Below are 21,091 nucleotides of genomic sequence, written 5' to 3' on the forward strand. Positions count from 1 at the left end.
TTTCAGGAAAGATGCTGCTGTTTCTCAGCCATATCTGATTTTCTGGTGTCAACATTTAGAAAACTATACTCTCATGACAGTTTTTCAGTTTTTTATTATCTTTGTTTTCTTTTACTATTCTTTTGCTTGCTGATAAAGTTTAAGAGTAAATGAGACTATACTATAGTCTCATAAACTGGAAAGTCCTTTCAAAGTGGTTACTCAAAGAAACAAACACAGCAGACACTTGGAAGGCTTATCCAGGTACCGTTTCAGAGAAATGCTAGTTCTAGGAGACTTTGCAAACACATTTAACAGGTTTCTTGAGTGATCATTTTCAGGCCCAGATTAACCTATAGTAGCTAAATAATATTTTTAAAATTTCTGGACCAGCAAAGCCAGCACAGATCTCTGCAAATAATTTGTCAGAATGTGTGGCAGCTGTTGGTTTCAGTCAGGTACATTTCCTGCCTGGCCCTTTTGGGTACTAGAGTGATCATTCCTAACCGACATCAACTATTCTTATAGGTTCAAGAACCTGGAGCTACATTTTCAGTCCACTATATCAAAAACAAAACAAAACAAAACAAAACAAAACACCTGACTCAGTATGCTATGGAAGAATCTTTAGAAAGTACTTAGGCCATTTTTAAATGATAAAATCCAAGTTTGTGATATCTCTAGGTTTTATTTTCCAAAACTCTGTGTATATGACTTCAGTTCTACTGGACAATTAGTTTACATTTTAAATTATAACTGTCACTTTCATTTGTCTCAATTCTAAAATAGTATATTAAATTTTTTATAATTTCATTGTACAAAACATAAGTTTGATAGGTTGCATCTAGATTCAGCAAGAGTATAGAAGGACTGAAAGTCCAGAACAGAAATTAGAGATCCTAAGGATCCACAATAATGTGTCATGAGTCCCAGGCTGCAGGCCCACAGCATTTCCCAAAGGCCTAACCTTTGTACCCAAAATGAACAGAATCCAGGAGGGGAGAGGACAAATGTCACAGAGTCAGAAGGTACTGACTCTGATGACACTCTGGCACCATCTTAAGCACCTGATCTTGCCTAGGCTCTGGTGCTGGTGAGAGGAGAGCACAGTGGAGGCCCCAGGCCAAAGACAGTAGTCAGAAGACAGGGTTTCCTGGGGAAGTCACCCCTCTTCTCTGAGCATAAACCAGAAGAGGCAGCAGCATCAAATAAGAAAATACTTTTCCTAATTAAACTTATGAACTTAGGACTCTCTTGGCAGGCAGTGAGTTTATAAGTTTTATCATTTTTTTAAAATTTCATACTGGTTACTACTAAACAGATCTGAAAGAACTTCATAAGTACTAAAGTATCTTTTCAAACTTTATCCTCCACTTTATTTAGATGGCACTTCATTCAGATCTTGTTTCCTCCTGGGAGGTACTGGATCTTATTCCCAAAATATTGATACGTGACTTCCCTTCTTTCTACATACGATAAGTAGGAAGCATATGTCCATGAAGAGCATTGGGACCAGTAAGGGGGTAAGAAAGTGAGAGCAAATACATGTACATTACAATATCTGGGAAGTACTGCCACATTTTTTATATGCCTTCCATAATGCATTTTGTCTTTTCAGTTGGATTAACAATCCCTGCAATACAGGCATCTTGTTGTCTCTCTATGGCACTTGGTATTCCATTGCACTGGACATTCGCTAATTATTTGTTAATTCACAACTGATGCAAACTAGAAAATGTAAAAAATAAAGATATCCTACCTATCATGTGTCCATTTTCAAGGCGGCAAATAGCATAAAATGCTATCATGAATGTTTCATAGATAAGCTGTCATGTGTAGCTTACACATACTGCTAATCTGGGAGCTATAAATCCGGAGAAAAATATAATGTAACAAAATGTTCTCAGCACTTACTTGCTTATAATAAATTGAGGAGTTACAACTTGGAAGGTATCTATAGTGTTTGCTAAATTTTCTGTTATTAAATATATTGTCAAGGGAATAAATCCTTTTGTTGCATAGTGTAAGAAAACAGATTTTTACAAGATGCCAAAGGAAGAAAAGAGAGACAAAAGGATATTTGGTAAAATATCCTTTGTTAAAATGGCAATTGCCATTTCCCCTTTAATTTTACAGCTGTTAAATGAAAACAGAGACAACAAAAACTAGTTGTCATTAAAAATTTCAAACTATATATTTATACATACAACTATATAATATTGCCTTACTTAGCAATTCTTTTCACAACAGCTATATAAGATAAGTCATAGAATTACCTCAAAGAGATCTCTAGCTGCTATAGTAAAAATTTAGAAAATAATTTAATTTCTCCACAAGACCATTTTCAATTATTACAAACTAGTTGACTGTGAACCCTAACCTAACTAACAACATCCTGTGTTTACCAGTGCAATGCTTCAACCAATGGTACCGGGGGGGGGGGGGGGGGGGGGGGGGCGCAAAATAGGTCATTAAGACTCTTTTTCTCTATCTCCAGGAGCCCATAAGAAGCAGAAACAAGAGCTGAGATGCAGCAACATCACCACCACCTTCAGACCAGACAAGGAAGGATACAGCTAGAAGCTATTGGCCAGCCTCTCTCTCTCTCTCTCTCTCTCTCTCTCTCTCTCTCTCTCCCTATCTCTGGGTCCTGCCACCTTTACCTTCTCCCTACCCCCACGAATGTTCCCCTATTACATCTACTCTGACAACTGCCGTCACCCTCCATAGTCTAAGCTCCTATCATTTTTCTCTTGAACTAAGGCAGCGGCCTTCTACCTATCTAGACTCTCTGTCTCCCATCACTTTCCCCTTGACTGCCACTAGAGTGAATTTTCCATCAATCTACAGGCTTAAATTGCTTCATTCCATCAACTCCCTAATGCCTATAGCTCCTGAGGAACAGAAACACTGTCTTTCTCACTCCTATATCCCCATTGCTAGTGTGGCTTCTGGCATACAGTAAGTTTTCAGTAAATGTTGGTTGAATAAATATAGAAAAAAGTGTTACATGCAAACCCTTAACAATCTGGCCCCATGTGATCTTCACAGCCTCACTTACTACTATCCCTTCAAATGTTTCAGCAGTTCAGAATTGCTGTTTTCCCAAATACATGATGCATTTTCAAATTTTTGGTCTCTAATAGAGCAGAAATTTAAAAATATTTAAATATTTTTAAATATTTCTCACTCAAATATCAGTGAGAATAACAGAACATGAGAGACACCTAACTCTGGGAAACAAACAAGGGGTAGTGGAAAGGGAATTGCCGGGGGGTTGGGGTGACTGGGTGACAGGCACTGAGGGGGGCACTTGAAGGGATGAGCACTGGGTGTTATGCTATATGTTAGCAAATTGAACTCCAATTAAAAAAATAAAAAATAAAATATTTCTCACTCAATTGTAACCTCCTAATTCATGTGGTGACATTCCAACTAATACACATTTAAGTGAATGAATGACTAACAACTCTCACGAAATACCTTGCCTCTACTCCTGCATCTCACTGGCAGGACTACTCTGTCAACACTGTTTCACCAGCCTCCTTCCTGTCTGGATTTTTATTTCACCATTTAATAATCTTAACTAAAATTAGCCATATGATCCTGAGCAAGACTCAGTTTCCTTATTCGTTTTTAAAAATGTCATTGGGAAACAGATTTTGGGATGATGTCAGCCTGGGTCTATGTTTCTAATGTTACCGTTCTTGTTTCTCCTGCTTTTTGATAAAAGATTTTGGAAATAAAAAAACTAGACCATGTGCTCAAGAAACATAAGGATAAGTAAATGTAGCATTTATGAAACACTTGGTGTAAGGAGGAAGAGCAGAAAAAGAGACCAGAAAGGTAGGTTTGGGGTAGATTATGAATATACCCAGGTGTCGTGCTTCATCCAGTATAATTTAGCAACCAAAATAAATGGCTTATGGGGGAAGAGAGGTGTGTGTGTGTGTGTGTGTGTGTGTGCGTGCGCGTGCGCGCGCACATGCGTGCATACACACATTAGGTGGCTCACTGTTAAAGACAGAGGCAATCCTAGCCTCATCTGTGATATTTAGTTCCCAAGGAAATCAAGCAGAGCAGCCACTGGAGCACACACCTTGTTCACAACTCCAGGAGGACTGAGCTATGCAGAGAAACTTGACTTCTCTGACCAAGCTCAATGCTAAGACTGCCTAAGGGAGAACTAGAGCTGGAAGTCACTGAACCTCCCCAGCATTGAGAAGCACAATGCTTAAAGAGATCTCAAACCCTGCTCCACATAGGATTCAGCCCCCTGCCATATCATAGCGGATATGACAGGGCAAGAAGTTTATGGACCATACCTGAATAGGTGGCTCCTACTGAGACAGATTTAATGGCAGAAGAAATCTAATGAGAACTTTAATAAAAACATAATGACAACTCTTCCATACTGTCTTCCAGAGGGGCTCACCAGTTTGCATTTCTACCAACAGTGTCAGAGGGTTCCCCTTTCTCTTCATCCTTGCCAATATCCATTGTTTCTTATGTTGTTATTTTTAGCCCTTCTGACTGGTGTGAGGTGATATCTCATTGCAGTTGTGATTTTCATTTTCCTGACAATGAGCAACACTCAGCATTTTTTCATGTGTCTGTTGCCACCTGGATGTCTGGAAAAATATCTCCCCATTTTTTAACAGGATTATTTGTTTCGGGGTATTGAGTTTTATAAGCTCTTTATGTATTTTAGATACTAATCCTTTATTAGATGTCATTTACAAGTATCTCCTCCCATTCCAAAGGTTGCCTTTTAGTTTTGGTGATTATTTCCTTCACTGTGCAGAAGCTTTTTATTTTGATGAAGACAACTTCATTTCATTAGTTAAAAAATGAAGACTGTCAGGTGGATTCTAAAAGTCTAGGTATATCTACTCACCATGAAACACCTAAATCATAAATATATAGAAAAGGGAAATATAAAAGGAAGAAAAATATTCCAGGAAAATACAGAGAACTAAATGAAATTCAAAGTATCATAAATCAAAATGTTGTAAGAAGTAGTAAAAAAGCATTACTTGAAGAGAAAGGCATAGCTTTACATACTCACATATTAAGAATAAAGTGTGAAGACTAATTAACTTAAGTCAAACTGTAGAAGTTTGAAAAGAATAACAGAATAAAATCTAAGTTGAATGAAGATAATAAAAGCAGAAATTAATAACAGAAAATAAAGATAAAATGTAGAGTATCAATTAAGCTGAAAAATGGATATTTGTAAAAACTTATAAAATAGAAAATTTCTAGTAAGATTATCAAGAAAAAGAATAGACTAGATAATATTAGGAGTGATATGATGGATATAACTTTAAATAAAGAGAATTTTTTAAAGATTTTATTTATTTATTTGTGAGAGACACAGAGAGGAGGCAGAGACACAGGCAGAGGGAGAAGCAGGCTCCATGCAGGGAGCCAGATATGTGGGACTCGATCCCGGGACTCCAGGACCACACCCTGGGCCAAAGGCAGGTGCTAAACTGCTAAGCCACCCAGGCGTCCCAAAGAGAATTCTTTTAAAGATTATAAAAATTTTATGACAGTAAATTTGAGATGTTAGATATATATGCTACTACAACTGTTTTAAGAAGTCAAATGGCTTCATCTTTTAAAATGGAATCAGAACTTTTTTTTTTTTTTAAGATTGTATTTATTTATTCGTAAGAGACAGAGAGAGAGAGGCAGAGACACAGAGGGAGAAGCAAGCTCCATGCAGGGAGCCGATATGGGACTCGATCTTGAGACTCCAGGATCATGCCCTGGGCCGAAGGCAGGCGCCACACTGCTGAGCCACCCAGGGATCCCCTGGAATCAGAACTTTAAAAACTCTTCACCAAGTTAATACCAAACCTAGGTAATTTGATATAATCAAATAATTTAGATGTTCCAATAATAATCAGATGTTCCAATCCTTTTTTTTTAAGATTTTATTTATTCATGAGAGATACAGAGAGAGAGAGAAAGAGAGAGAAAGAGAGAGAGAGAGAGAGAGAGAGAGAGAGAGAGAGAGAGAGGAAGAGAAACAGGCAGAGGGAGAAGCAGGCTCCATGCAGGGAGCCCGATGTGGGACACGATCTCCAGGATCTCCAGGTCTCCAGGATCACACCCCGGGCTGAAGGCGGCTCTAAACCGCTAAGCCACCAGGGCTGCCCTTGTTGTTCCAATCTTATACAAACTCCACCAGTGATCAGAAAAAGGTATACTCTTCAATTTAGTCAGTGAAGTTACTATATAATATTGATATTCAAACAAGACAAGGATAGTTCAAAGAAGAAAAATACAGGCCTACCTCACCCATGAACATAGATGTAGAAAAGTAAACAAAATATTAGCAAACCAAAGTATACCAATATCTATACCAAGTAGTATAGAAAAGATAATACATCATGATCAGACTGTGTTTATTCCAGAATGCAAAATCTATGAAATATATAAATATAATTTACCACACCAACAGATTAAAAGAGAAAAAAACTATATGATAATTGTTGGGATTAGACTAAAAACATTCACATCCTGGTTTACCACTTACTAACTGCAAGACCTTGGTTAAGTTACTTAATCCTTATGATCATCAGTCTTCTCCACAATAAAATGAAGATACTGGGACACCTGCGTGGCTCAGTGGTTGAGGGTCTACCTTTGGCTCAGGTCATGATCCCAAAGTCTTGGGATCAAGTCCTACATTGGGCTCCCTGTGGGGAGCCTGCTACTCCCTCTGCCTATGTCTCTGCTTCTCTCTGTGTGTCTCTCATGAATAAATAAAATCTTTTAAAAAATAAAATAAAATAAAATAAAATGAAGATACCATTAATATCTACCTCCTAGTCCTATGGTGAGAATTTATAAAGATAATCTGTGTCTGATACATTGTACCTGCTCCATCAACACTGGCTACATGCCTTTATTCCTCTTGTTACCATCCACTAGAATAGCCCTCTTCTTCCTCTCATCTATTCAAACCCTGCCCAGGCTCAAAGGCCAACTCCATTTCCTCTTCTTTCATAAAGCTTTTATCATCACTCTCTTTAGCCTTCACTTATCTCCCTCTTCTATACAATACAGTAGTTCTTAACCATGTGAAGGAAGGGTAGAGAGTCACATATGCCTTAGAAAATCCAATGGAGGCCAGCCCAGGTGGCTCTACAGTTTAGCGTCGCCTTCAGCCCAGGGCCTGATCCTGGAGACCCAGGATCAAATCCCACGTCGGGCTCCTGCATGGAGCCTGCTTCTCCCTCTGCCTGTATCTGCCTCTCTCTCTCTCTCTCTTTCTGTCTCTCATGAATGAATGAATGAATGAATGAATGAATGAATAAATAAATAAATAAATAGAAAATCCAATGGAGGGAAAAAACGATCTATTCACAAAAATGCGCATGCATATGCACACATATTTGCATAAAACATCAGGGGATCCCTATCCCTCTGAAGTTCACCCATGGAACCCCAATTAAGAACTCTATCTTCAGGACACCTGCGTGGCTCAGCAGTTGAGTGTCTGCCTTTGTATGATCCCACAGTCCCAGGATGGAGTCCCACATTGGGCTCCCTGTGTGCAGTCTGCTTCTCTGTGTCTCTGCCTCTTGGTGTCTCTCATAAATAAACAAAATCTGTTTTGTTTAATAAAAAAAAAAAAAAAAAGAATTCTGTCTTCAAGTGTATGTTTCACCATCATCCACTCTTTCTACCTAAGACCATCTTAAAAGCACAGGATGCTACGTGGATCTAGAAGCAGCCTAGAGAGAAGCTAGTAAAGCTCAATTCATAGATAACATAACAGACACACAAAGGGGTGACATGACTTACCAAAGCCGCATAGAAGTAAGTACAGAGTAGCAAAGACGGAGCCAGAACCTGTCTCCTGATTACCTCTCTAAATTTCTTTGCAAACGTGTATTTGAATAATTTATCTCCAACTCACAGAACTCTAAAATTGAGAAATTATATGTTAGCCCATTTTTCAGATGGAGTGATGATCCCTTGGGGAATCTGTCCCCACATAATCAGGCCAGAAATTACCAAAACTTACTTATTCCCATAATGATAGTTACTAAACATACCAGCAACATTATTATATTTTATTCTATTTCACCTTCCTGGTGTTGAAATTCTCTCACTAGCTTTATCTGAAGCAACACCAAACCAGGAAACACAAAACTGCCCCAATTTTACTATGGGAAGGAGTTAACTTTGAAGCTTTTTAAAAAACTTTCTCTACAAAGGTTTCAGTTGATTGTTTCAATCAAAAAACATCATCAGGTCTAGATCTTGGGCCCAGATAGACACAAATAAAGTCAATCCACAATCTTTCATCCTCAGATCTGACTTTATAAATCAAATATTTTATAAATATATCTTCTATCTTCTTCCCTATGAGACATTTTTCCAGTACAGCTAACAAATAGAAAAATGGCTTATATCCTGCTCATTCTCTACCCTACCTTCCAATTCTCAAAGAAGTTTAATGGTAAGTAAAAATAATAATAATAAAGTAAAAAAAAAAAAAAAAGAAAAGCATTGTAAGTAACCTACAGAACACAGCCTCCACATTATTAAAAACCGATTCACACTTGTAGTCAATCTCCTAACGCATGCAAAGAGCTGTTTCACTATGTGGAGTCATACAGCCAACCTAGGAAGTGAGATAATGACTCAGGAAGAGGGGGAGGTTTGTAAAATGGGATTTATGGGAAATCACAGGAAAACAATATTGGAATGTTTGAAGAGCACAGGTTTTTAACAAAAGAAAAGAATCTTAGAGATGAATGGTAACAGCCACCCATTCAAAATCTTTCATTTTCCAGGTGAATAACTGAAGCCTGAAATCTAACTATATCGCCTCTAAAATCCACAGGCTTCCCAGAGAAGGGAACCAGGGACTCACAATAAGAAGTCAGTTTGCCCAGCTGAAAATTCATACTATCTCAGATAATGAAGCAAGTACAATAAATACTGGAAAATGCCAGGAACCTTATTTATACATTCTAAATAATAAGTCCTTCTTAGGCCGTGGGGGAAAGTACACACACCACAACTAACTGGATCCTCTGCATTACCAAGTGGTTCACAGGGACCTAGATGAGACTGCAGTGCACTTCTGGATGCTATCAAGGACACAGTGTCACACCTACTTGCCACAAGAGAGGTTTTTTTCCTCTGCTGTCTTTCTGTAGCAAGGAAAAATATCTCGAAAAAAGTGTAGACTATAGCATTTCCCCTATACGTGGTCACATTTTTAGAGTTTCTATTCATTGTTTTTAATTTTTTAGATGTAATCTAAAAAATAATGGGGTTAACAATGTTTAGAAATAATTCTGGGTTAAGAGGGACCAAGAATTAATGTTTATTTCACATAACAATAACTTTACTATGTACTCTTGACATTGTTTATGTGGGAAATTTAGCAGAAAAATTTTATTGGCAGATTAGTATATGTTCATACATGATCTGTGATTGGAAAGACAAACTGAAATCTCCGTGGCAATGAAATTGCTTTCCTTAGGGGAAAGGAACTCATGGCTCAATAGCCTAATCTAGAGTAAATCTACTCTAAAGTCTTACAAAATTTGTTCTCACTCTATTAATCAAGAAAAACACAAAAAGATTTCTTGCTCATTGGAATTTTACTTTCAAAATGGCTTTTTAAATAAATGGATCTAAATTTTGATACTGGATTCTTTGAGTGCAAATATCCCTAAGATGCTGAAACTTCAGTTTTCCTTTTTTTTTTTTTAATTTATTTTTATTGGTGTTCAATTTACTAACATACAGAATAACCCCCAGTGCCCGTCACCCTCAGTTTTCCTTTTTAAATCAATCTTTCATTCTTTTTATTGAACATCTTACAAAGGTAAAATTTAAAGCCTAACACCAATCTCATTCCCTTGGGATTTACTGAAGAAGTCTTATGAAGGAAAACCATCAGCCAGTGGTGCTCGTATCTTACAGGTGGTGATAAGATTTGGGGAAATGCAATTTTCTTAGCAAACTGTATATGCCCATTTTTGAAAAACAGAAACCACTGTGTATTTTACAGATAGCAAATCAACTTAAGTCAATTTTAAAATGCTACCAGCATTTTTACTATCCTCAAATACAAAGTCCCCTCTAGGCAAATGTATAATGTTAGGTAGTTATTCTATCTGCTTTTATACTAACTACACAAAATCTTAATAATATAACTTCTACGTTCATTTGTAAAACAAAACAATGGGTTTCTGACTAAAACTGAAGCATATGAATGCACAGATTTTGTCTATGATTAAGAAATTTTCAAAATTAAATCTTCCCTTCAGGTACTTCCAAATTAAAATTATAAATCAGTAAAAATGAACCATGTGGAAATAACGTAAGCATTTTAAGGGCCCTTTTCTGCTATTTTATCAAATTACTAGCACATTGAACTTCCTAGACAAAAATGCTCAAAATAACTATGTTCACAGCAGGATTAAAGATTGCATCATCCCTAACAATTTCCGCTACCAGAAAGGGGCAATTGAGAAACATTCAGAAAGTAAATCTAAGTTAATGCAGCATCAAAAAAAAAAAAAAGGGAAAAAATACTTACAAAAATGTTTTACTGAACAAAGTAGTTATGTTTTGAGGGAACGTAAAGGTATTACTTTCACGCCTTTAACCTTCTTGCCCCTGACTGGGGAGAAAAAAAAAAAATCTCTATTAGTTCACTTTTCTTATTGAAATACTTCTCAATAGTTTCTAAAAAAATATAATTGTTGACTGTTCTGTCCTATGCCTCATTTTTGCCTTTCTTGAGGAATGTTCTTAAGACTCTAGAAAGGTAACTAAGATAGAAAAATAGGAATGGGGAAGAGATATTTAGAAAACAAGCATAAGGAGCACTATCATACCATGGAATAAAGAGCTATTTGGAGCCAGCTCATGGCCCCAATATAAAGAGAAAAACAGAGTCTGATGACCAAACTTGGGATCTGTCTGCATTATGCATCAAAAGAAGGAAGAGAAACCAACAAAGAGAAAAGACAAAGGAGAAAAAACAATAAAAGATATACAACCATTTCGTGTATTGTTAAAATATATTCACATATATTTGCACAACTTTGGTAGGCTTGTTCTTGACACTGCAAAATCTTGCCTGACATAAAGATGATACAAATACAAGCTGGAGACCACCACTCACCTACTTGCCTCACCAATTTTTTTTTTAAGCCACAAATCCCAATCTTAATAATTTTGTTCACAATGAATCTAACAGCCAACATTAATCCTTTTTTTGAATTTAGAAAAGTCTATTTAATAGGTTTATTTGTTCAATCAGGTATTGAATACCTGTTATGTATCCAGAATTATCATTGGCAAAGTGGAAGTAAAAATCAGTCTCCCATCATAAGGAAATTAAAACTGACCTGGACTGAAAAAAACTATTCAGTATAAAACAATTAGAGTTCAAAAAGAGCTGACATATATAATTCAAACCAAATAGCATTTCATACAGTGAGAACTCGCTGTTTACCATTTAACACCTGTTAACATTTGTTCTTTGGACACCTGTTGACATTTGCTCTTTTTCTCCCCGAACTCTGAAGATTGACAGAGGAACTAAAATCCTACAAACGTGACCTTCCTATTAAAAGCCCAAGTGCAAATTTCTCTTAACCTTTCCTTCTTCTCTACTGTTCCACACAATCTCAATAATCTTCATGTCTAGTGTCTGGAATATGGCAATCATTCACATGTTTGTTGAAAGAATGAGTGAATGAATCAGAAACTAAGCCAAGTCCAGAACAGCCACATCAATGTCTGTAACACTCTCCTAGGTAAATCACAAAACCTTTTAAGGGTCAAGGCTAGGTTCAAGGCAGTTACCTAATATGGCCTTTGGCCTGGCCTTGACCCCACAACATGAATGGTATTAAAGACTTGGTGCTGAGTGTTAAGACAAAGGTAGAAAAAAACATGCAAATCCTAAAACACTTTTTGTTTGTTTATAGCAGCTCTATTCGTAACTGCCACCTAAAATACTTTTAGAAAAGAGGCAAAAAGGTTGCAGCATACTGTCTGATGCACAAAATGTGCTCACTAAATGCATGATGAGTGAATGAACAAAGGGAAGCTGAGGAAAGATAGTGAGCTACAGAAACCAAAGTCAGGGGGGAGGTATGGTAGATGGGACTACGCCTAATGCCCCCTCTAGCTGAAACTCGACACAATCTATTTCCTAAGAGCTATTATGTCCATTTCCATGGGCTAATTTTCCAGCATAACCCCCTCTTTACAACTCCTAACTTCCCATTAAAAAAACAAAACCAAACCTGTAAGCCACACAATCAGCACTGTGCCTCCTAAACGTGGTGTACATACTCATTACCCAGAGATTTTGTTAAAATGAAGGTTCTGAACCATTGCGCCTGGGTTGAGGCCAGAGACTCTGCAATTCCAACAACTTCTCAGGTGATGCTAGGCTGCTGGGCAACAGACCACACATTTTATGTATCAAGAGCCTGAAAACATTGCAGAGAATATGTCAATCGTGTTAAAGCCAGAGTTAAGATCATTCCTGCTCCCACGTTTCCCAGTTGTATAACCTTAGATAAGTCATTTTCCTTCTCTGAGCCTTCCTTTGCCATCAGTGGAATACCGTGATTAACAACGGCTAACATACCGGGAACTAATGTTTCATATTTTCCACTCATGAGTTGGGCTTAGGTTAAACAATCTGTCCAAAGCAGGTCCTGTAAAACGAGATTCTAGGTCATCTGACCCAAGAACCGGGTGTATGATCACCGTATAACACTGCCTCTTTAGCCTACTCCCAGAGCGATTAGAAAGAGTAATAATTGGTATTTCGTTAACATTTGTTGCGCCCTCTTATGTTCCATACCAAGCTCCCCCAGAGACATATTAACTCATTTATCCTTGAAACAGCCCTAAGAGGTAAGTGCTATTACCACCACATCTTACAGGTTTTTAAAAATAGGCCCAAATACCCGAAGGTCCAACAGCAGGGTTGGAACTCGCGCAGTCTCACTGCAGAGCCCAGCGCTCTTTTGCCACAAGCCTGGAGAGGATGAAATCTAATTGCCAGGGCCCGTTCGCCTGGAAAACAAACCAAATCTTCCACAGTTAGCTTTATGTGCAGTTGTGGGACGTGTCTCTCGGCCCACACCTAGGACTCCCCGCACCCCCACCCCCACCCCCACCCCCCATGAACGGGTCTGGGCTCGGGTAAAATATAATTTATCTAGTCCCAGAAGCGAAAACATCTCGTGAACTGATTTTACACTGAAATTGTTAGCAGTCGCTCGCGGAGCCCTCGAACTCGACGTCCAAAATTTGCACCGCCCCTTACGCCGCTGCATCCTGGGAGCCACAGCCCCAGTTAGCCCTGGAAAATGTAGTCCAGACTCCTGGGCCAGCACCGCCTACCTCCGGGCTCCCGCCGAAGGGCCTCCGGGAATCCCATCTGCTCTCCAACACCGCTCTCTGCCGGCCTTTCCTCGGCTTGCCGGGACTGGGAGCCTGTTCCGGGTGCCCCGGAAGCGAAGCTTTCTCTTCCGGAACGAGCGTCTCGGCGGCCGCACGTGCTTGCGTTGCCGGGGCGAGAGCCGGCGTTGGCAAGAGGGGCTCTGAAGTGCTTTCCCGGAGCGAGGGAGCCGAGGCCGAGCCATGGAGGGCCCGAGCGTGGAGGAGCTGCTGGCAAAGGCGGAGCGGGACGAGGCAGAGAAGCTGCAGCGCATCACGGTGCACAAGGAGCTGGAGCTGGAGTTCGACCTGGGTAACCTGCTGGCCTCTGACCCGAACCCCCCAGCGGGGCTGCGGCGCGCGGGACCCTCGCCGGAGGCGGAGCTGCAGGCCCTGGCGCGGGACAACACGCAACTGCTCATCAACCAGCTGTGGCAGCTGCCCACGGAGCGCGTGGAGGAGGCGCTGGTGGCACGCCTGCCGGAGCCCACCACGCGCCTGCCGCGCGAGAAGCCGGTGCCCCGGCCGCGGCCGCTTACACGCTGGCAGCAGTTCGCGCGGCTCAAGGGCATCCGTCCCAAGAAGAAGACCAATCTGGTGTGGGACGAGGTGAGTGGCCAATGGCGACGCCGCTGGGGCTACCAGCGCGCTCGGGATGACACCAAGGAATGGTTGATCGAGGTGCCCGGCGGTGCCGACCCCTTAGAGGACCAGTTCGCCAAGCGGATCCAAGCCAAGAAGGAACGCGTGGCTAAGAATGAGCTGAACCGGCTGCGTAACCTGGCTCGCGCGCACAAGATGCAGCTGCCCAGTGCGGCCGGCATGCACCCTACGGGACACCAGAGTAAGGAGGAATTGGGCCGCGCCATGCAGGTGGCCAAGGTCTCCACCGCCTCTGTGGGGCGTTTCCAGGAGCGCTTGCCCAAGGAGAAGGCGCCCCGCAGCTCCGGCAAGAAGAGGAAGTTTCAGCCCCTTTTCGGGGACTTTGCAGCTGAGAAGAAGAGCCAGTTGGAGATGCTGCGGGTGATGAACAGCAAAAAACCTCAGCTGGACGTGACGAGGGCCACCAATAAACAGATGAGGGAAGAGGACCAAGAGGAGGCTGCAAAGAGGAGGAAAATGAGCCAGAAGGGCAAGAGAAAAGGCGGCCGGCAGGGCCCTGGGGGCCAGAGGAAAGGTGCCCCGCCCAGCCAGGCCGGGAAGAGAAAGGGGGGCTTGGGAGGCAAGATGAACTCTGGGCCGCCTCGTTTGGGCGGCAAGAGGAAAGGAGGGCAACACCAAGGAGGGAAAAGAAGAAAGTAATTTTCACCCTCGGACCCGTCTGTAAACGAAGAACTGTACTAAATGTTAAGTTCTAGTTACTGGGTTGGGAGGCCAGGAATGTTGAAAAAGATGTGCTGCCTTCACTGAGCTTGAGGTTGAAGGGATAGGCTGCCCTCCTCACGCCCCCCAGGATAGTATGTAAATGCTGGACTCTACAAGGTAATGTTTTTCCCACAACCAAGAATTGGCTGGAGATTAAAGGATGTATTTGAGGACCTAAGAATCAAGGAAAGAATTCAGTGGAAACTGGGAATGAGTTCTATTTTTAAAGACGTATTTTTTTTTCTTTTTGACTTTGGAAACTGAGGGAAAGTTGGTCGTTTTTCAGACTTACATTTGATTTCTGCATTATTTTTATAACAAAGGAGTGTATCAAAGCAAGGGGGAGGGGACAGAAAGATTACAATTTAAAATGACTTACAAGTAACTCTTATGAAAGTTATTTAATTAATAAAAGTGTGTATCTAATGTCGCTTTTGACATTTTGGCTATTGGTAGAAATTCTAAGTAAAGCCAGGGGATACCTTATTAACATTATTTTAATTTGCTTTCTAAAAAATATAAAGCGGGTAATTTATGGTGATTTCAGTGATACCAAAAGAAGTAAGAGTTTTTTCTAATAAGTAACAGATGTAATATTGAAAGTGCTGTACAACTGCTGTCTCTTTGAAAAAGGATTTTATGCTTTTTATTACTGTGAAAACATTTATGGTAAATTATAAATTTGGGCTTCACTAAATAATGATAATAATCCTCATTAATCCAGAAAATACTTAAATGTTTTCAACATTTATGTCCCAATTTTTTTTTTTTTTTAACTTCAGGTAGGATCTATTTTGAGAAGAGATAAACCCACCAGATCTTTAACTGGAACACTGTTATTTTTTATTCATTTGTCAAACTGACCTTAACTGGTTTAATTAGGAGGTCAAATGTTTATAGCTTTTATGGGCCTCGTTCCCTAATTGATCTTAGTAAATCAGTACCTACTGAAAAGGATTCATAGTACATCTAGAATCCAGGGGAGACTCATGAGCCACTCTGTTTTTTTCGGTCTTGTAGTTGATAGGAAATTTAAATTGGGAGTTCACTTTGTCCTTTTTCAGTGTTGCCTCACTTTTATGTCGTCTTTAGAAATTGCCATAGAAGAAAAGATTAATTCAAATTACATATATTACTATAAACACAGATGTTAAATTGATACTATGTTAGGATAATTTGTGATTAAGTTGAAGTTGAACTTTGCCATCATTGATCAGCTCTCCCACTGTGAGGTGGAACACTTGACCCTGCTAAGCCGTATAGTGTGATCATGAAAAGTTGGTGACTACTGATGAAACCATTTAACGGTACCTTAACTTCACCAAAAGCTATTCTAGAGCACTTAACACATTTTAAGTTCTCAACTGCCCAGGGTGTTTCGTTGTTACTGTTTTGGGAGTTTTCTGGGTTTTTTTTTTTTGTTTGTTTTAGACTTTTGATTTAGCAGTTGCACACAGCCCTGGCCCTGTATAAAATAATCCCTGGGCTTTTTGCAAGGTCCTTATTTATTATTAAAACAGCTTACATGCAATGTCTTAATAACTTATTTGGAAAATAGGAAGGCAAAGTAGCATTTTAAAGGAATCAGTGGGAAAAGCCCTCGTTTCTCTCCCTTTGCCCTATACCCAACATGTGAAATAAAGGCGTTTAAGTAGAGAGACTTAAGGAAGTACCAAAGATCCTACAGAGCAGTTACCTTTACGGCAATTTCAGAGGTGGATGAGATTTTGACTCGTGGGAAAATGGTCCTGATTCAAAGAAGGCTACCGCCGGGGCCGGAGAGTCAGCAGAGGGGGTGGGCAGGCTCGGCCGAGTGGGCGGGGGCGGGAGGGCGGCGCCGGGATTGGCCGGCGGCGGGGGCGGAGGGGCGGCTCCTGGAAGGAAGACTGCGCAGCCATGGCTGCGGCCGCCCGCGCCCGGGCCGCGCACTTGCTGAGGCTACTGCAGCGAGCAGCGTGAGTGCGGGGCCGGCGGGCCGGGGGGCGGGCGGGGGACCGGAGGATGCCGCCGGGCCCGCGCAGCCCCGCTGGGTGCGACCCGCCCGGGCCCCACGTGTCCTACCTTGGGGAAGGGGAGAGCGTTGCGCGTGCCCGCTCCACGTCGGAGCCGTGGTCAGGTGGGTCGGGTGGTAGCGGCGTGCCCCAACCACGCGCAGAGCACCGAGGCGGTGGTACCCGGCTTATTTACCGTTAAGGATATAAGGCCGGGAGAGGACGGTGCCTGCCTGTCCCGTGCAGTGACAGCCATTGCAGGGCAGTGACCGAGACAGATTCACGTACCCCATCAACACATTTGTACTGGGTGTATGTTTTGTGCCAAAAACTATTCTAGGTGCTGGGGATACAAAGGTGAAAGACTCTGGAGCAGTTTAAAGTCTAGCAGGTAGTTGGATGAGGGGACAGGGTTTGTGAAATGGGCCTGTGGGGAACGCAGGGGACAGGGAGTGCAGAGGAGAAAGACAGATGTGAGAAATCACCAGGAGCTTCGCCGCCCTGGCATGTGCAAGGAGTCAGGGTATTAAACGTTATTACATATCTGACTCCCCCTCTAGCAATGCAAGGTGTATAGTAGCCACCTGGTAAATACTTGTGGAATGTGCGAATGCCCAAGTCAGCCTGGGAAAACATGTAAAATTTTGAGCTACCAAGTAGAGATAAGGTGAAAGAAGGGGGACTAGAGAAGAATTTCTGGTGACTGGGAAGAGCAGCACTGTTGGCAAGAGATGTAGTTCCAGGATCTAAAAGTAATTAAATCCAGACTTACCTTCATAGGAGGTGAAGATGGAGAAGACAGACCCTGAACAAGAATATAGCACTCCTTAGGCACTTACTATGTGCCAGGTACTGCCCTACATACTTTACATGTCCTGTAATCCTTACAACAACCCTATGCCATATTGTATTATTATCTTCATATTACAGATTTTAAAAAGTAATAAAATCATGAAAAAAAGGAATTTGTCCAGTGTCACACAGCTAAGCAAATGACACAGTCATAATTTGAACCCAGATATTCTAGCTTTACAGTCCCGTTCTTAGTCCTATGCTGAAGAATTTGAATTATGTCCTATAGATGATGGAAAGCTATGGAAGCAATAGCTCTCACTGTGAAACACTAATACTTTGTGATGCCTCATGGAAAAAAAGCTAAATGTGTCCATGGCTAAATAAATGTGTAACTGCTCAAAAGCCTAGTGCTTTTGTGGAGTCAGGATAATTAGCACATGAAAGGCTCTGAAAAGTCCTACAAGGTAAAAAAAAAAAAAAAAAACCTTTTTAAAAACTCTGTTCTAAATCTGTGTTATCATAAAGTTTTTTATCTAGCAACAGCATTCATATCCCTTGGAACCAGTGTCCTGTAGAACGTGGTTTTGGAATGGTTGAATGACGAGGGTGGCATGATTAGAATTATGTTAGAGCTTTCTGGTGGCAGTGTACAGTGGAGAGGAAAGACTAGAAGTAATTGTAATGCTCCAGCTAAAAGATGATGGCTTCAGGTACCAAGGAGAAGCAGCTGGTACAAGGTGTAGATATGAGAAATATTGAAGAGTTCGTTAAAATCAGGATTTTCTATCTGATTAGTGAGATGGAAAGAAAGGTTGGAGTTTCTGGGTAAGGTTTCAGGTAAACATTAGGCCCAGTTACCAAGATAGGGACTATGAGAGGGTTAGCTTTAGGAGGAAGATAACTTACCTTAGGAACTTCAAATTGGACATGTCTCAGGTATATCCAGGTGAAGAAGACCATCAACAGGTAATTGATTATATTTTTCTAGAGCTCAGAAGTGAATTGGAACTCAGTCACGTGTATAGCGGACAATTGAAACTAGGTGTGGAAGCAGATGTCTTTGGAAACTGCAAAGAAGAGAATGAGGTCCCCAAGAGCAGCAGTGTTAAAGCAGGAATGGCAAAATGGAGCTTATTTTTTTAATAGGTTATGCATTTAGAAAGTTGGAAATTTCAGATAAAAATCTTGGAAAATTGGGAAATGGCATCATTGGGCCCACATTTCATCTGGAAAGTCTGCCGGGGCTGAAGTGAAGTGGTGGCTGCCTTCTTTGAACACGGCAAGCATTTCAGCTTCCTGAGACACCCTGGCATACAGCCCACCACTCATTCTGCACAAGAGCTACACAGACTGCCAGCAGCTCTGATCTCTCATTTACATTATCTACCAGCCTCCTTAGGCACTTGGATTTGCAAATGATTTGCACTCTGAATGGAGGAAAAGGAGCCAGTATTAAAGAACAGGAACATGGCCAGGAAGGAAGGACTCCACATTCACTGCAGATTTGCAGTGTTCTCATCCCTGGGGTACAGCAAGAAACAAAACATACCTGGTGCTAAGTGTGAAGGTGGGGCAGATGGGGTAGACAATAAGCTAGTAAAATGTAGAGCATATTACATGTTGATAGGTATTAAAAAGAAAGTAAAGGAGGATGGGTTGTTGGAGGAGAGGGTGCAATTTTAGAGAAGATAGCCAGAGAAGACCTATTAGTTTGTTATTGCTGCTGTAACAAATTATCATGAACTTGGTAGCTTAAAACAACATACATTTATTCTGTTAGAGTTCTGAAACTCTAACTCCAATTTTTCCCAAAATTCGTTTTACTGGACCAAAATCAAGGTGTAAAAAGGCAACACTCCATTCAGAGGCTCTAGAAGAGAATCCATTACCTTCCTCTTTCCAGCTTCTAGAGCTGCCCTTTTTTGCAATGGATCATAGCTCCTTTCTGCATTGTCACAGCCAGCAATGTAGCAACTTGCTTCAGTGGTCACGTCAACCTTCTTTATGTCAAATCTCCTTCCGTCTCTCTCTTATAAGGCTGCTGCTGATTACATTTTTGGTCCACCCAAATAATCCAGGATAATCTTTCCATCTCAAAGTCTTTAATCACATCTATAGAATTCCTTTAGCTTTATAACATTTGCAGGTTCCAGGTATTAAGACCTGAATATCCTCAGGGTCTCAGCCAACCACACTGAGAAGGCAACTGTTACTGGAAGACCAGTGGAAGGAAGGACTGAGCCATGTGGCTCTCTGGGGAGGTACTTGAAGGCGGAGAACACAAGAATGGTTTCAGAACATGGTGAATGGAACAGAGTGAGTGAGGGCAACATGAGGTCAGAGATGTTGAGGGCCGGGCAGGAGGGGGTGGGTAGGTGGCCAAGGATGAGCCTGAGGTTTTTTGTCCTAAACAACTGGAAGGATGAAGTTGCCATTAAACTGGGGTAGGGAAGAGGCTTTAAGGGAAGACCAGGAGCTGAGTCTTCGGCAGGGAAAATATGAAATACTTAATAGACATTGAGTGGAGACGTCAAGTAGGCAACTGAATCTGAAGTTCAAGCAAGACATCTAAACCAGAACGATGGCAGTGGAAACCATCAGCATGGAAGGCCTTCAAGGCCATGTGACACGGTGAGGTCACTCAGGGAGGGAGAGTGGAAAGAAAAGAGAAGGATCCACAGGCCGAACCCTGGGACTCTCCAGCATTCAGAGTAAATAGCATGAAAAGAAACTAGGCCAGGAGCAGCCTGGAAGGCAAGGGAAGAAAGTGTTTCCAGAGAGAAGGGAGTGAATAGGATGCCGCTGACAGGTTGGGCAAGATGAGGACTGAACTGAGAACTGAGTGGTTTATTAGCAAGGTGAAGGGCATTAGTGACCTGGTAAGCTGTTAGTGGAGTCATAGCCCAAAGGTCAGTTGGATGGGGTCCCAGAGAGAACTGGAAAAGAGAAATTAGAGCAGGTATAGTCAGCTAAATGAAGCAGGCTAAGATTTAGTGGACAGGAGAGGGGCTGACCTTGGTTGAAAGCTTGGCCAGTTTATCTTGGCCAGTGATACCCAGAGGAAGGCCAGAATCATCAGGCCAGAGCCAGAGGGTGGGGAGATGAGAGCCTTGCTCTAACCCTGGTTTCTTCTGCTTCTCAGGAGGTGTAGAAAAGCCCCATCAGTGGTTTCCGGCTATCCTAAGAAGGTGGGGGAGCCCACAATCTGTTCTCCCTACCACAGTTCATGTTCTGTGTCTTGGCAGGAAAAGACACACAACAATACCAATAATACAGTGTGATAATGGTTCTAATGGGGAGGGAGGCATGGTACAGACCACAGAGGGAGAGTGCCTGCCTGGGGCCTCCAGGCTTGCCCAGGGGGAAAGGACACAAATTACGCAGAAGAAGAGGAGGAAACATGTTCCTGGCAGAGGAAATAACAAGGATAAAGTTCTGGAGGCACAAAAGAGAATATGTAGCCCATTCAAGGAAAAGAACAAATTTTCCCAGAACTCCAGAGATGG

At 41.4% G+C, this 21,091-nt stretch overlaps 3 protein-coding genes across 21 annotated transcripts in view; 2 read left to right on the plus strand and 1 right to left on the minus strand.

Moving 5' to 3' along the window:
- The window catches only part of LOC112678549 (LINE-1 retrotransposable element ORF2 protein), a 156,662-nt gene extending 140,017 nt beyond the window's left edge, over positions 1-16,645 (minus strand). For 5 of the 11 annotated variants that reach the window (XM_049103838.1, XM_049103837.1, XM_049103836.1 and 2 more), the window contains exon 1: positions 13,399-13,538. The gene's annotated coding sequence lies outside the window, so the exon portion shown is untranslated. Of the gene's footprint in view, positions 1-13,398; positions 13,539-16,495 lie in introns of those variants that run through there. The other 6 variants (XM_049103845.1, XM_049103840.1, XM_049103844.1 and 3 more) reach the window with 6 other exon arrangements.
- On the plus strand, positions 13,513-15,225 carry RRS1 (ribosome biogenesis regulator 1 homolog). The gene has a single exon (XM_025434286.3). It carries the CDS (start codon positions 13,639-13,641, stop codon positions 14,734-14,736), a length of 1,098 nt encoding a protein of 365 aa, XP_025290071.1. The 5' UTR covers positions 13,513-13,638; the 3' UTR covers positions 14,737-15,225.
- Positions 16,638-21,091, plus strand: part of ADHFE1 (alcohol dehydrogenase iron containing 1) — a 43,142-nt gene continuing 38,688 nt past the window's right edge. For 3 of the 9 annotated variants that reach the window (XR_007407027.1, XM_025477875.3, XM_025477873.3), the window contains exon 1: positions 16,638-16,754. Coding sequence is in view for 5 of the 9 variants with exons in the window: in XM_025477875.3 (XP_025333660.1) it covers positions 16,696-16,754 (59 nt within the window). In the remaining 4 variants the exon portion in view is untranslated. Of the gene's footprint in view, positions 16,755-16,942; positions 17,182-21,091 lie in introns of those variants that run through there. The other 6 variants (XM_035708467.2, XM_025477870.3, XR_004810573.2 and 3 more) reach the window with 4 other exon arrangements.

The sequence above is a fragment of the Canis lupus genome, chromosome 29, assembly GCF_003254725.2.
Source record: "Canis lupus dingo isolate Sandy chromosome 29, ASM325472v2, whole genome shotgun sequence".
In the NCBI taxonomy this organism is placed as follows: domain Eukaryota; kingdom Metazoa; phylum Chordata; class Mammalia; order Carnivora; family Canidae; genus Canis; species Canis lupus.

Bases quoted from the DNA above. Each gene is read 5' to 3' on its own strand.
- RRS1 (XM_025434286.3), top strand. From the start codon at position 13,639: ATGGAGGGCCCGAGCGTGGAGGAGCTGCTGGCAAAGGCGGAGCGGGAC.